The 13,802-nt window shown below is 49.8% G+C and overlaps 1 protein-coding gene and 1 long non-coding RNA gene across 10 annotated transcripts in view; one reads left to right on the top strand and one right to left on the bottom strand.

Moving 5' to 3' along the window:
* Positions 1–13,802, top strand: part of HIP1 (huntingtin interacting protein 1) — a 211,693-nt gene that overhangs the window by 170,859 nt on the left and 27,032 nt on the right. For all 9 annotated transcript variants that reach the window (XM_001109894.5, XM_077996432.1, XM_077996431.1 and 6 more), the window contains exons 9-16: positions 2,108–2,165; positions 7,487–7,562; positions 7,675–7,815; positions 8,562–8,659; positions 9,327–9,399; positions 10,765–10,948; positions 12,758–12,846; positions 13,248–13,364. In XM_001109894.5, the coding sequence (XP_001109894.3) occupies positions 2,108–2,165; positions 7,487–7,562; positions 7,675–7,815; positions 8,562–8,659; positions 9,327–9,399; positions 10,765–10,948; positions 12,758–12,846; positions 13,248–13,364 (836 nt within the window). The remainder of the gene's footprint in view (positions 1–2,107; positions 2,166–7,486; positions 7,563–7,674; positions 7,816–8,561; positions 8,660–9,326; positions 9,400–10,764; positions 10,949–12,757; positions 12,847–13,247; positions 13,365–13,802) is intronic.
* Positions 887–5,376, bottom strand: LOC144339764 (uncharacterized). The gene is made up of 2 exons (XR_013415139.1): positions 5,220–5,376; positions 887–2,898 (listed from the first exon to the last, which is right to left on the bottom strand). It is a non-coding gene; the product is annotated as an uncharacterized LOC144339764 (long non-coding RNA).

Below are 13,802 nucleotides of genomic sequence, written 5' to 3' on the forward strand. Positions count from 1 at the left end.
CAGAAAAGTTAAATAGTACCAGGAGTTCTCGTATACCCAGTTGCATTTTCCCTTTGTTCGTATATTAGTATGAAACATTTGTCACAACTAACAAACCAGTGTTGATACCTTATTATTAATTAAAGTTCGTACTTAAGGCTGGGTGCAGTGGCTCACGCCTGTAATCCCAACCCTTTGGGAGGTCAAGGCGGGCAGATCACGAGGTCAAGAGATTGAGACCATCCTGGACAACACGGTGAAACCCCGTCTCTGCTAAAAATACAAAAATTAGCTGGGCGTGGTGGCACGCGCCTGTAGTCCCAGCTACTTGGGAGCTGAGGCAGGAGAATTGCTTGAACCCGGGAGGCGGAGGTCGTGGTGAGCCGAGATTGCGCCACTGCCCTCCAGCCTGGCAACAGAGCGAGATTCCGAATAAAAAAAAAAAAATGGTTTGTACTTTATTCAGATTGTCACAGTTTTTACCAAATGTCCTTTTCTGCCCCAGAATCTCATCCGGTACACCATGTGACATTTAGTTGTGATGTCTCCTTAGGTTCCTCTTGGCTATGACGTTTCACTTCTCAAACTTCCCTTATTTTTGATGATTTTGATCATTTTGAGTTTTTTGTAGAATGTTCCTGAATTCTAGTTGCCTGATGTTTTTCTCCTGATTTCACTCGGGTTAAGGGTTCTTGGGAGAAAGATCATTTAGGTCAAGTGCCATATTCATTCACTGTCTACTTTTGCCATTTTGGTTTTGTTTTGTTTTGTTTCGAGATGGAGTCTCACTCTGTCACCCAGGCTGGAGTGCAGTGGTGCGATCATAGCTCACTGCAGCCTCAAACTCCTGGGCTCAAAAGATCCCCCCACCTCAACCTCTTGAGTAGCTAGGACCAAAGTGCACATCACCACACCTGGCTAATTTTTATTTTTTAATTTTTGTAGAGATAGGGGTCTCGCTATGTTGCCCAGGCTGGTCTCAAACTCCTGGGTACAAGTGATGCTCCCCACTCAGCCTCCCAAAGTGCTGGGATTACACATGGGAGCCACTGTGCCCAGCCATCTTTTGCCATTTCAAGAATCATGTTTTATACATGTGTTCCCTGATTTTATCCAATGAATATATGACCCATTTCAAAATAACAAATTTAAATTTAAACAAATAAAGCAAACACTAAAAGGATTGCTGAGCTGTGATCTTTAGCTGCAATATGCAGATTTGCACATCTGACAGGACCTCAGAGAACTGGCTCTGTAGGGGAGGAGGCTGTCCTAAGAGGCTACTGTGTGTGCAGTGTCATAGAGTTAGCTACCAACCAAGCCAGGACTGGAACTCAGATCCCAAGCCTCAATCCCTTGTTCTTTTTTTTTTTTTTTTTTTGACAGGGTCTCGCTGTCGCCCAGGCTGGAGTACAGTGGTGCAATCTCAGCTCACTGCAACCTCCGCCTGCTGGGTTTAAGTGATTCTCCTACCTCAGCCTCCAGAGTAGCTGGGATTACAGACACGTGCCACCACTCCTGGCTAATTTCTGTATTTTTAGTAGAGACGGGGTTTCACCATGTTGGTCAGGCTGGTCTCGAACTCCTGACCTCAAGTGATTCTCCTGCCTCAGCCTCCCAAAGTACTGGGATTACATGCGTGAGCCACTGCACCCAGCCTTCAGTCCATTGTTCTTTGCCTTCTGACAGCCCTCCTCTTGGGCAGGCTCCGTGGATCTCTTCCAGACTAATATCAGCCCTGAGCCTCAGCCTAAAACAAATGCAGGCAATAGCTGAGAAAAAACTGCTCCCTCCTGGGCCTGCCATGGTCCAACCTGCTACTGGTCAAGTCACCATTTCTTCTCTAGTCCGGGGCACAATTTCCACCTTATTGTGCCCAGCATGGCTTGTCCTTCAGGAACTAATTGAAGTGGAAGGATTTGGAGGATAAGCGTCTGCACACTCCTGCTGGTTCCTACTGGGCTCCCTTGGTTACCAGACCTCAGGACAGCTCTAGGCCAGTCATGGCCCCTGGCAGTGCTGGCCACATGCCCCAGGGTAGCTGGGCCCCTCCCCGTCGAGAGCCCCGCCATGGCTTCCGTGCCCGCTGGTCCCCCTCCCCTCTCACACTCTTTCCAATTTCTTCCAGGCCTCCCAGCCGACACCCTGCAAGGCCACCGGGACCGCTTCATGGAGCAGTTTACAAAGTAAGTGGTTCAAGTAACAGGAATGGAGGTGAATCCAAGAGCACTATAAAATTTAAGCCACGCAAGAGCACTGTGAGAGGTGGCTGGACACAATGGTTCATGCCTGTAACCCCAACACTTTGGGAGGCCGAGGTGGGAGGATCGCTTGAGGCCGGGAGTTTGACACCAGGCTGAGCAACACAGCGAGACCCCGTCTCTACAGAAAAAAAAAAAAGCAAAACAAATTAGCTGGGCACAGTGGTATGCACCCGTGATCCCAGCTACTTGAGAGGCTGAGGCAGGAGGATGGCCTGAGCCTAGGAGTTGGAGGCTGCAGTGAGCTACGATTGTGCCACTGCACTTCAGTCTAGGTGACAAGTGAGACCCTAAAAAAAAAAAAATGTAAATACTTGGGTTGGGGGGTGAGATTATCTTTTTTTTTTTTTTTTTTTTTTTTTTTTGAGATGGAGTCTCTCTGTCACCAGGCTGGAGTACAGTGGTGCAATCTCAGCTCACTGCAACCTCTGCCTCCTGGGTTTAAGTGATTCTCCTGCCTCAACCTCTCAAGCAGCTGAGACTACAGGCACGCACCACCACGCCCAGCTAATTCTTGTATTCTTGATAGAGATGGGGTTTCAGCATGTTGGCCGGGATGGTCTCAATCTCTTGACCTTGTGATCTGCCCGCTTCAGCCTCCTGAAGTGCTGGGATTACAGGCATGAGCCACCGCGCCCAGCCTGAGGTTATCTTCATTCTAAGGTGATAAAGTGACAGAACGTAGCTCAGACAGAGGCAAATCTACCTATAGCTAGGGCAACTATTGGTTCTCTAATAAATCCCACAGAAGCATATAGAAGAAAGAGATTTCATCCATTCATTAGTTGCCTGCTTATGCCTCTTTTCTTTTCCCTCTCCCAAAGTTCTGGTCTTGTAACATTTGTAGACTGATAACCCCTAATAATGTATCTCTAGCCAGACCTTACTTCTGAATTCCAGCCTCTTGTCCCCAATTTGACATTTGTATAGCATACTTAAATCTCAAACTGTACTCTAGGTTTTCCCAAAAAAAAAAAACAAAACCTTTCTCTCTCCATTCTTTTTTTGTTTGTTTGTTTTTGTTTTTGGGACAGAGTCCCACTCTGTCACCCAGGCTGGAGTGCAGTGGTGCGATCTTGGCTCACAGCAACCTCATCCTCCCCATCTCCAGTGATTCTCCTGCCTCAGCCTCCCAAGTAGCTGGGATTACAGGCGCCCACCACCATGCCCGGCTAATTTTTGTATTTTTAGTAGAGACGGGGTTTCACCGTGTTGGCCAGGCTGGTCTCGAACTCCTGACCTCAAGTGATCTGGCTCCCAAAGTGATGGGATTACAGGTATGAGTCACTGTGCCCAACCCCTCCCCATTCTTTTCTATCTCAACAAATACTGTCATCATCCATTTAGGCCAGAGATCTGGAAGTCACCATTTTCCTCATCCCCCATGTCCAATCCACTAGCAGGTTTGGTTGATACCCTACACCTGCTTCTGAGGTGGGATGGGGGACTGGACTCTGGAGGCAGGAATTAAGGACAAGTAAAACAGGGAAGGGGTGGAAGCATCTCTGCATAAGACATGCCCCACCAGTGTGCCGTGACAGTTTACCATTGCTATGGCAACACCCAGAAGTTAGCGCCCCTTTCCATGGCAAAAACCTGACAATCCGGAAGTTACCACTTTTTTTCTAGAAATTTCTGCATAATCTGCCCCTTAATTTGCATATAATTAAAAGTGGGTATATATTTATGTGTGTGTGTGCATATATATATATGTGTGTGTGTGTGTGTGTGTGTGTGTGTATATGTATGTATACATGACAGCTGCTATTCTGGGCTCACTGCCTATGGGGTAGCCCTGCTCGGCATGGAACAGGACCTCTGCTGCTGGCTGTGCACTGCTGCCTCAGTAAAAGCTGCTAACATCGGCCAGGCACGGTGGCTCACGCCTGTAATCCCAACACTTTGGGAGGCCGAGGTGGGCAGATCACTTGAAGTCAGGAGTTCAAGAGCTGCCTGGCCAACATGGTGAAACCCTGTCTCTACTAAAATACAAAAATTAGCAGGGCATGGTGGCACACACCTGTAATCCCAGCTACTCGGGAGGCCGAGGCAGAAGAATCACTTGAACCCGGGAGGTGAAGGTTGCAGTGAGCCAAGATCATGTCACTACATTCCAGCCTGGGCGTCCGAATGAGATTCCATCTCAAAAAAAAAAAAAAGATCTTTATTTAGGCTGGGTGCAGTGGCTCACGCCTGTGATCCCAGCACTTTGGGAAGCCGAGGCAAGTGGATCACTTGAGGTCAGGAGTTTAAGAGCAGCCTGGCCAACATGGTGAAACCCTGTCTCTACTATAAATACAAAAATTAGCCCTGTAATCCCAGCTACTCAGAAGGCTGAGGCAGGAGAATTGCTTGAGCTCAGGTGGCAGAGGTTGCAGTGAGCTGAGATCATGCCACTGCACTACAGCTTGGGCAACAGAGCAAGACTCCATTAAAAAAAAGAAGGAGGCCGGGCGCGGTGGCTCACGCCTGTAATCCCAGCACTTTGGGAGGCCGAGGCGGGCGGATCACAAGGTCAGGAGATCAAGACCACGGTGAAACCCCGTCTCTACTAAAAATACAAAAAATTAGCCGGGCGCGGTTGTGGGCGCCTGTAGTCCCAGCTACTCGGGAGGCTGAGGCAGGAGAATGGCGTGAACCCGGGAGGCGGAGCTTGCAGTGAGCCGAGATTGCGCCACTGCACTCCAGCCTGGGCGACAGAGGGAGACTCCGTCTCAAAAAAAAAAAAAAAAAAAAAAAAAAAAAAAAAAAGAAGGAAAGGGGTGGGGGGAAAACCAGGCAAAAGTGAAGGAATAGAGTGAGAGTTGGGAGGACAGAGGGAGCTGAGAAAGGCCTCCTGGCTTCGCTCTGTGAAAGTACACCCTCTTGTTTTTCCTGTTAATTTCCTCACCCTTGACCATAGCTCCCAAATGCCAAGTTTCAGCCTCTCTGCCCGGTTCCCCAGGAGCAAGCAAAGGACAAGTGCGCGGTTGTACCCACCTCCTGGTACCCCTGTTCCATTTGAGAAGCCGAGTACATATTCTATGATAAATGGCTTCTTTAGTCCGAGGAGACAGGCCCTGGGGCTGATTTCCTGGAATGTCAAATTCCGGTAGCTTGTGAAAGCAGTCGAGCCTATTACTGTTGGCTCCAACCCAGCAAGATGGGGACGTGTGGTCAGGTGATTTCATTTCCTTTCATTTGCTTCTAGCTTATAAAAACAGCTCCCCTGAGTAGCCGCTTTGCTGTTCCACACAGATGCGGCTGCTGTCTGAGACCTCCCTGTCCTTGAATCCAGGGGAAGCAGCAGTGATGTCACAGAGACAGGCCTAAGTCTTGGGATCTGACAGGATGTAACCCGGGGGGTTCGTTTGTTGGGCTAAGCTGGAGAAAGTTCTGTGTTGCAGGCCAAAGGAGTTAAGGCCCATGCACCCCTTTCATCTCAGAATAGATAAGTCTGAGCTGGGCATGATGGTGCATGCCTGTAGTTCCAACTACTCGGGAGGCTGAGGTGGGAGGATCGTGTGAGCCCGGGAGGTCGAGATTGCAGTGAGTCGTGATCGTGGCATTGCACTTCAGCCTGGGCAACAGAGCAAGAACTTGTCTCTAAAAAACTTAAAATAGGTCAGGCGTGGTGGCTCATGCCTGTAATCCCAGAACTTTGGGAGGCTAAGGTGGGTAGATTGCTTGAGCCCAGGAGTTTGAGACCAGCCTGGACAACATAGTGAGACCCCATCTCTACCAAAACCACAAAAAAATTAGCCAGGTGTGGTGGCACACACCTGTACTCCCAGCCACTTGGAGGCTGAGGTGAGAGGATCCCTTGGGCCCAGGGAGGTCAAGGCTGCAATGAGCTATGATTGTGCCACTATACATCAGCCTGGGCGATGGAGTAAGACCCAATCTCAAAAAAATATTTAAAAATAGGCAGGGCATGTTGGCTCACGCCTATAATCCCAACACTTTGGGAGGCCGAGACGGGCGGATTACCTGAGGTTGGGAGTTCGAGACCAGCCTGACCAACGTGAAGAAACCCCGTCTCTACTAAAAATACAAAATTACCCGGGCATGGTGGCACATACTTGTAATCCCAGCAACTCGGGAGGCTGAGGCAAGAGAATCACTTGAACCTAGGAGGCGGAGGTTGCGGTGAGCCAAGATCACACTACTGCACTCCAGCCTGAGCAACAAGAGCAAAACTCCATCTCAAACAAAATAAATAAAATAAAAATAAAGAATATATAAGTCTGGATCCTCTCAGGTTTCTTGGTCTTCAGTGTTTAGATTCAAAATAGAGATTTGAGAATGAGAAAAAGATGTTGAGTTTGCCAGGTGTGGGGTGGCTCATGCGTGTAATCCCAGCAGTTTGGGAGGCCAAGGCAGTAGGATTGCTTGAAGCCTGGAGTTTGAGACCAGCCTGGGCAACATAGCAAGACCCTGTTTCTACCAAAAAATTAAAAATTAGCCAGGCATGATGGTGTATCCCTGTAGTTCTAGCTACTTGGGAGGCTGAAGCAGAAGATCACTTGAGCCCAGGAATTCGAGGCTGCAGTGAGCTATGATTGCACCACTGCACTCTAGCCTGGGTGACAGAGCGAGACCCTGTCTCTACAAAAAGAGAGAGAGGGAAAAAAAAAAGCAAACAATGTTGGTTTCTTCATGCGTATATCCACCCAAGATTAGGACATAGTACCAAACGATTGTAATTCTCCAAGTGTTCATTGAACAGTTCCCCTGTCCCTGGCACTATGGGAAACAGCCCAACAGAGCTCAGTCCCCACTTCCCAGGAACTTATAGTCCTAATTGTGAAGAGAACGAATAGTCCAAAAACAAAGATAAGTAATGAAAGAAGAGAGCTACCTTTGTAATTAAATTCCCTTCCCTTTTCCTATGGTTAGTTGGCTTATCCTCAGAGAAAGTCTGTTTCTTTTCATGTTACTCTAAACCAAACATTTCTCGGAAGTTAAGTCTGCAAGATAACAACTTATATTCTACAGCAATGAAGAAATTAGCTTTTGGATTGTCTACTCTTCCAAAGGATGTGTAGCATGAATTACTGTTTCCTCACTACCAGGTCACTGAGGACCAGCTTTAAATAATCCTCCTCTGTAGCATCATAATTGAGTCCCAGCGCCATGGAGTTTATCTCCTTGACAGCCTGTGCCTTGGGGCTGGGGAGGGGGCAGGAAGGCCAGGTGGCTGCTCTGTCCCCTACATGGGGCTGATGAAGACCCCCAGCACCCCTCAGGTCCTTCTCCACCCCTAGGTTGAAAGAGCTGTTCTACCGCTCCAGCAACCTGCAGTACTTCAAGCGGCTCATTCAGATCCCCCAGCTGCCTGAGGTAAGCGTGCCTGACCGCACACCGTCGGCACTGCAGAAGCCCCAAGTACCCTCTTAGAGGCCGGCGGGGCCTGGCAAGCGAGCACTGTTTGAGGATGTGTCTCCGTCTTCAGAACCCACCCAACTTCCTGCGAGCCTCAGCCCTGTCAGAACACATCAGCCCCGTGGTGGTGATCCCTGCAGAGACCTCATCCCCCGACAGTGAGCCAGTCCTAGAGAAGGATGACCTCATGGACATGGATGCCTCTCAACAGGTGAGGACCACTTGGGAGAGAAACATGGCCTTTCCTCTTGCCTGCAAGTACGGGGAGAGGCCTGGGGAGACCCTGGCCAAAGCCCATTGACTCTAGCTAGGTTCAGCCTTCTCTTCACCTAGCACCAACCTAGGCTGAGCATCCTGCTCTGTGACAACCAGAAGGATCATAAATGGGTCTGGCTGGGTGCAGTGGCTCACAGCTGTAATCCTAACACTTTGCAAGGCTAAGGTGGGAAGATTGCTTGAAGCCGGTTCAAGACCAGCCTGGGCAACATAGTAAGACCCCATCTTTACAAAATTAGCCAGACGTGGTGGCACACATGGCTGAGATGGGAGGATTGCTTGAGCCTAGGAGGCTAAGGCTGCGGTGGGCTGTTATCATGCCACTGCACTCCAGCCTAGGCAAGAGAACAAGAACCAGGTCCTAAAAAAATAAATAAATAAAACAAAAATTAAAAAATTATCCAGGCATGGTGGTACACACCTATACTTCTGGCTACTCAGGAGGCTGAACCAGGAGGATCACTTGAGCCAGGAGTTGGAGGCTGCAGTGAGCTATGATTGCACCACTGTACTCTAGCCTGGGCAGTAGAGTGAGAACCTGTCTCAAAAAAAAAAATTTTTTTAATTAAATTGTCTGAACCAAATTGAAAAAGGGGGCATTCTCCCGTGTCACCAAACTGACCCACACACAGAATTCTCTGGCGCTCTGACTTATTCTCACTCCTTTTTGGTCAACCACAGAGTTTATTTGACAACAAGTTTGATGACATCTTTGGCAGTTCATTCAGCAGTGATCCCTTCAATTTCAACAGTCAAAACGGCGTGAACAAGGATGAGAAGTGAGTCCAACCTGGGTTTAGGCAGATGGTGCAGGAGCTAAGTTAAGCCATGGTCTGCCTCGAAACACTAACCAAAGAGGAATTCTTAATGATACCAGGGCTTCTTAGATAAAGAACATCTCGAAGGGCCGGGTGCAGTGGCTCACGCCTATAATCCCAACGTTTTGGGTGGATGAGGCAGGAGGATTGCTTAAGGCTAGGACTTCAAGACCAGCCTGGGCAGCATAGCAAGACCTCATCTCTATTAAATAAAAGTAAAAAATTAGGTGGGCAGGTTGTACACACCTGTAGTCCCGGTTACTCAGGAGGTTGAAGTGGAAAGATCACTTGAGCCTGGGATATCAAGCCTTCGGTGAGCTGTGATCATGCCACTACACTTCAGCCTGGGCAACAAAGCCAGACTGTCTCTAAAACAAAACCAAAAACACACACAAAAAGAATGTCTTGACTCTCAAATATTGGCCCCTTTAATCTCAGAAGAAAATCAATAACCATGGACTTATGAGTATTAGATTAGTATCTTTTAACATTTAGAGTATAATTCGTGGCATTTCAAAGAATTGTCCCCAAATTAATACCAGCTTTTGATTTCCTACCCTGAGCTCACAATTAAAAAGAGAGGGGTAGAAGCACTATGGAAGCAAACTCATTCCCCTTCTCTTCCCAGGGACCACTTAATTGAGCGACTATACAGAGAGATAAGTGGACTGAAGGCACAGCTAGAAAACATGAAGACGGAGGTATGCCTTGGATCTGCTCTGCCTTTGCGATTCACCAAAACACGGTAGATTTGAATGTTAAATTTGCATCACACTGGCCAGGCACGGTGGCTCACACCTGTAATCCCAGCACTTTGGGAGGCCAAGGCAGGAGGATTACCTGAGGTCGAGAGTTTCACCCTGGGAAACCCCGTCTACAATAAAAATACAGTAATTAGCCGGTGTGTTGGCAGGCACCTGTAATCCCAGCTACTTGGGAAGCTGAGGCATGAGAATTGCTTGAACTTGGGAGGCAGAGGTTGCAGTGAACTGAGATCACGCCACTGCACTTCAGCCTGGGCGACAGAGCAAGACTCTGTCTCAAAAAAAAAAAAAAAATTGCATCACATAGACACTTTTTGGACTTCATCCTTAGGGTAGGTTAATTAGTAGAAACAAGCCAGGCGCGGTGGTGCACGCCTGTGATCCCAGCTACTGAGAAGGCTGAGATGGGAGGATCACTCAAGCCCAGGAGTTCTGAATCCAGCAACATAGGGAGACCCCCGTCTCTAAAACCAAATAAAAGCTGGTAGAAATGCTAAATCCAAAATGTGTTCTCTGTCATAATGCATTTCCATTTGACATGCCATGAGGACAGCATTTAGGCCAGGCGCAGTATCCATGTGATTGATGCCTAGAGATGATCTTGGTCCCCACGAGGCTGAGAAGCTCTGGGGAACAAGACCAGACCTTCTCACGTGGCGATAAGGAGAGATTGGTTTGCTGGGCACAGTGGCTCCCGCCTGTAACCCCAGCACTTTGGGAGGTTCAGGCAGGAGGATCACTTGAGCCCAGCAGTTCAAGACTAGCTCGGGCAACATAGTAAGTCCCCATCTCTGCAAAAAACTTTTTCAAAATTAGCTGGGCACGGTGGTGCGTAACTGTAATGCCAGCTACTCGGAAGGCTGAAGCTAGAGGATCTCTTGAGCCCGGAGGTTGAGGCTGCAGTGAGCCACTATCATCTCACTGCGCTCCAGTCTGGGTGATAGTGGTACCCTGTCCCACGCCCCCCGCCAAAAAAAAAAAGAAGAGATGATGTCAGCAGTGTTGGTGCCATATTAACAACCGCCCCTCACAGTGGCTGCTCAGGTGACTTTACCCACAGGGACAGCCACTGCTACCCCCAGTCACTCTAAAGAGGACCACAATTCCCCTGTCATCATCCCCTGTTATGGCTGTTGATTGAGGAGCTCCTAATGACCAGATGATCCAGCCCTCCTGGGCCGTGGGGAGTTGACTTCGGGGAACCGGGTATTTACTTGGAAGCACGGTAGGACCCGCTTCTCCAGCCCATGCCCGTGACCCGTGGCAGTGGGCAGCTGGCCTCATGACCCGAGTCCCCCACAGAGCCAGCGGGTTGTGCTGCAGCTGAAGGGCCGCGTCAGCGAGCTGGAAGCAGAGCTGGCTGAGCAGCAGCACCTGCGGCAGCAGGCGGCCGACGACTGTGAGTTCCTGCGGGCAGAACTGGACGAGCTCAGGAGGCAGCGGGAAGACACCGAGAAGGCTCAACGGAGCCTGTCTGAGATAGAAAGTGAGCGGTGGGTGGGGGCAGGGGCGGGCCCGGGGGGCAGGCGCGGGCAGCAGAGCCCAGCTGGACTCAGGATGCGGCACAGAGGCTGGGCGGGGGAGCCCCAGAGTGTCTTTCTAGAAATAGTCAGGAATGCCAGCTCTTAGCCTCAGTCCAGAGGGTGGGTTTGAGTCCTGCAGGCACAAAGCCCTGTGTGAGGCACTGCTGAGCACAGAGATGGGAAATACAGAAGATGGCCCTGAAGTGCTTGCCCTGGGCAGTGGATACTAACGGAGGAGAGAGGACTGAGGTCCTAACAAAGAAATTGACATACAAGCTGAGAGCACAGTGGCTTATGCCTGTAATCCTAGCACTCTGGGAGGCCAAGATGGAAGGATTGCTTCAGGCCAGGAGTTCAAGACCAAGCTGGGCAACATAGCAAGACCCCATCTCTAGAAAAAATAAAAAAGATTAGCCAGGCATGGTGGCACATGCCTGTAGCCCCAGCTACGCTTGAGGCTGAGACAGGATCACTTGAGCCCAGGAATTCAAGGCTGCAGTGAGCTGATTGTACCACCGCACTCCAGCCTCGGTAACAGAGAGCCTTGTCTCTAAAAAAACTCAATTAAATGTTTTAAAAATCTGAAAGCGCCCATAAAATAAATGCCATGTATGTAAGTGCTGAAGAGGCATGAATCTCTGGCTTGATTTTTTTGTTGTTGTTTTCTTTTCTTTTCTTTTTCTGAGACAGAGTCTCCCTCTGTAGCCCAGGCTGGAGTGCAGTGATGTGATCTGGGCTCACTGCAACCTCTGCCTCCCAGGTTCAAGCGATTGTCCTGCCTCAGCCTCCTGAGTCGCTGGGATTACAGGAGCACACCACCATGCCCGACTGATTTTTGTATTTTTAGTAGAGATGGGGTTTCACCATGTTGGCCAGGCTGGTCTCAAACTCCTGACCTCAGGTGATCTACCCACCTCAGCCTCCCAAAGTGCTGGGATTACAGGCGTGAGCCACCTCACTTGGCCCCTGGCTTGATTTTTAACCAGTTGAACTCTTTTTAAAGATGACTTCCCAAAGAAGTTTCTGTAAGTAGGATTTTCAAGGGAGAAAAATATATATGCATTCCTGAAATCAAAGGAGGATCTTTGGCTGGGCACAGTGGCTCACGCCTGTAATCCCAGAGGTGGGAGGATTGCCTGAGCCCAGGAGTTTAAGACCAGCCTGGCTGACATAGTGAGACCCTGTCTCTACAAAAATCAGTCGGGTGTGGTGGCATATGCCCATGAGCCCAGCTACTCAGGAGACTGTGGGGGAGGATGGCTTGAGCCCAAGGAGGTCGAGGCTGCAGTGAGCAGTGATTGTGCCACTGTAACCCAGCCTGGGTGACAGAGAAAGATTGTCTCAAAACAAAACAAAACAAAACAAGAAGCATCTTCAGGCCAGGTGTGGTGGCTCACGCCTGTAATCCCAGGACTATGGGAGGCCGAGACGGGCGGATCACAAGGTCAGGAGATCGAGACCATCCTGGCTAACACGGTGAAACCCCATCTCTACTAAAAATACAAAAAAAATTAGCCAGGCGTGGTGGCGGGCACCTGTAGTCCCAGCTACTCGGGAGGCTGAAGCAGGAGAATGGCGTGAACCTGGGAGGCGGAGCTTGCAGTGAGCCGAGATCATGCCACCGCACTCCAGCCTGGGTGACTGAGCAAGACTGTCTCAAAAAAAAAAAAAAAAAAAAAAAAAGAAGGATCTTCTAGGGACCCTGGCTCATTGCAAGGAAGGCAAGGGTCCATTCTAGGGTAGACTCCTCACTTTGGTCCTTGACAATACAGGGAAAGCCCAAGCCAATGAACAGCGATATAGCAAGCTGAAGGAGAAGTACAGCGAGCTGGTTCAGAACCACGCTGACCTGCTACGGAAGGTAGGACCCTCAGCCCCTATCACCATCCTGCAGGCCCTGCACCTCGGGGGAGAGAGTGGCTCAGGCCTGTGGCTTCCCCGGGGTCAGCAACCCCTACATTGATCTCTAAGGCATTGCCACCATCTCGGGAATCACACCTTTTCAGTCTTCCTTGCCTCTGTGTCTTGCGCTCTGTCCTGGGTGCCAGCCCCATGTAGGTCACCCACCTTCTTTATTATTCTGTACATACTTGAGCGTCAAGCAGCTGAAGGTGATAGCTCTGTTCCGGCTTCCCTCTGGGTAGGAAAGTGATTCCTGTGGCTGACTCTAGGATGCGCACAGCCTGAGTGTGATTGTCCTAGAAGGAGGATGTCCTCTAAGCCTGGGATCTCCTGGTTCAAGACACTGTTCTTCTTTTGCAGAATGCAGAGGTGACCAAACAGGTGTCCGTGGCCAGACAAGCCCAGGTAGATTTGGAACGAGAGAAAAAACAGCTGGAGGATTCATTGGAGCGCATCAGTGACCAGGGCCAGCGGAAGGTGAGTGGGAGGAGGAGCACTCGGGAAATGAGGGAGGGGGCTGCTGAGTTGGTGACAGGGGCTTTGTGGCCTTCTGCTCCATGGGCAGTTCTGTGGGTCGGTTGGCATCACACAGCAGGGAGCACACCATGGCGGCCACACAGAACAGCAAGACACCGTCACCAGTACATACACGAAGTAATGGAAGGACCCAAGTTGCATGGGTCTAATCAGCAAAGGCTTTCCAAGGATGAGGCTGGAGGAGAGTTTGAGGAAAGGAAAACACATGGGTAGCAGAGACAGAGGGATGAGCTTTTTTTTTTTTTGAAATGGAGTCTCGCTCTGTTGCCCAGGCTGGAGTGCAATGGCACGATCTCGGCTCACTGCAACCTCCACCTCTCGGGTTCAAGCGATTCTCCTGCCTCAGCCTCCCGAGTATCTGGGACTACAGGCGCCCGC

This window comes from Macaca mulatta, chromosome 3 (genome assembly GCF_049350105.2).
Source record: "Macaca mulatta isolate MMU2019108-1 chromosome 3, T2T-MMU8v2.0, whole genome shotgun sequence".
Taxonomy (NCBI): Eukaryota; Metazoa; Chordata; class Mammalia; order Primates; family Cercopithecidae; genus Macaca; species Macaca mulatta.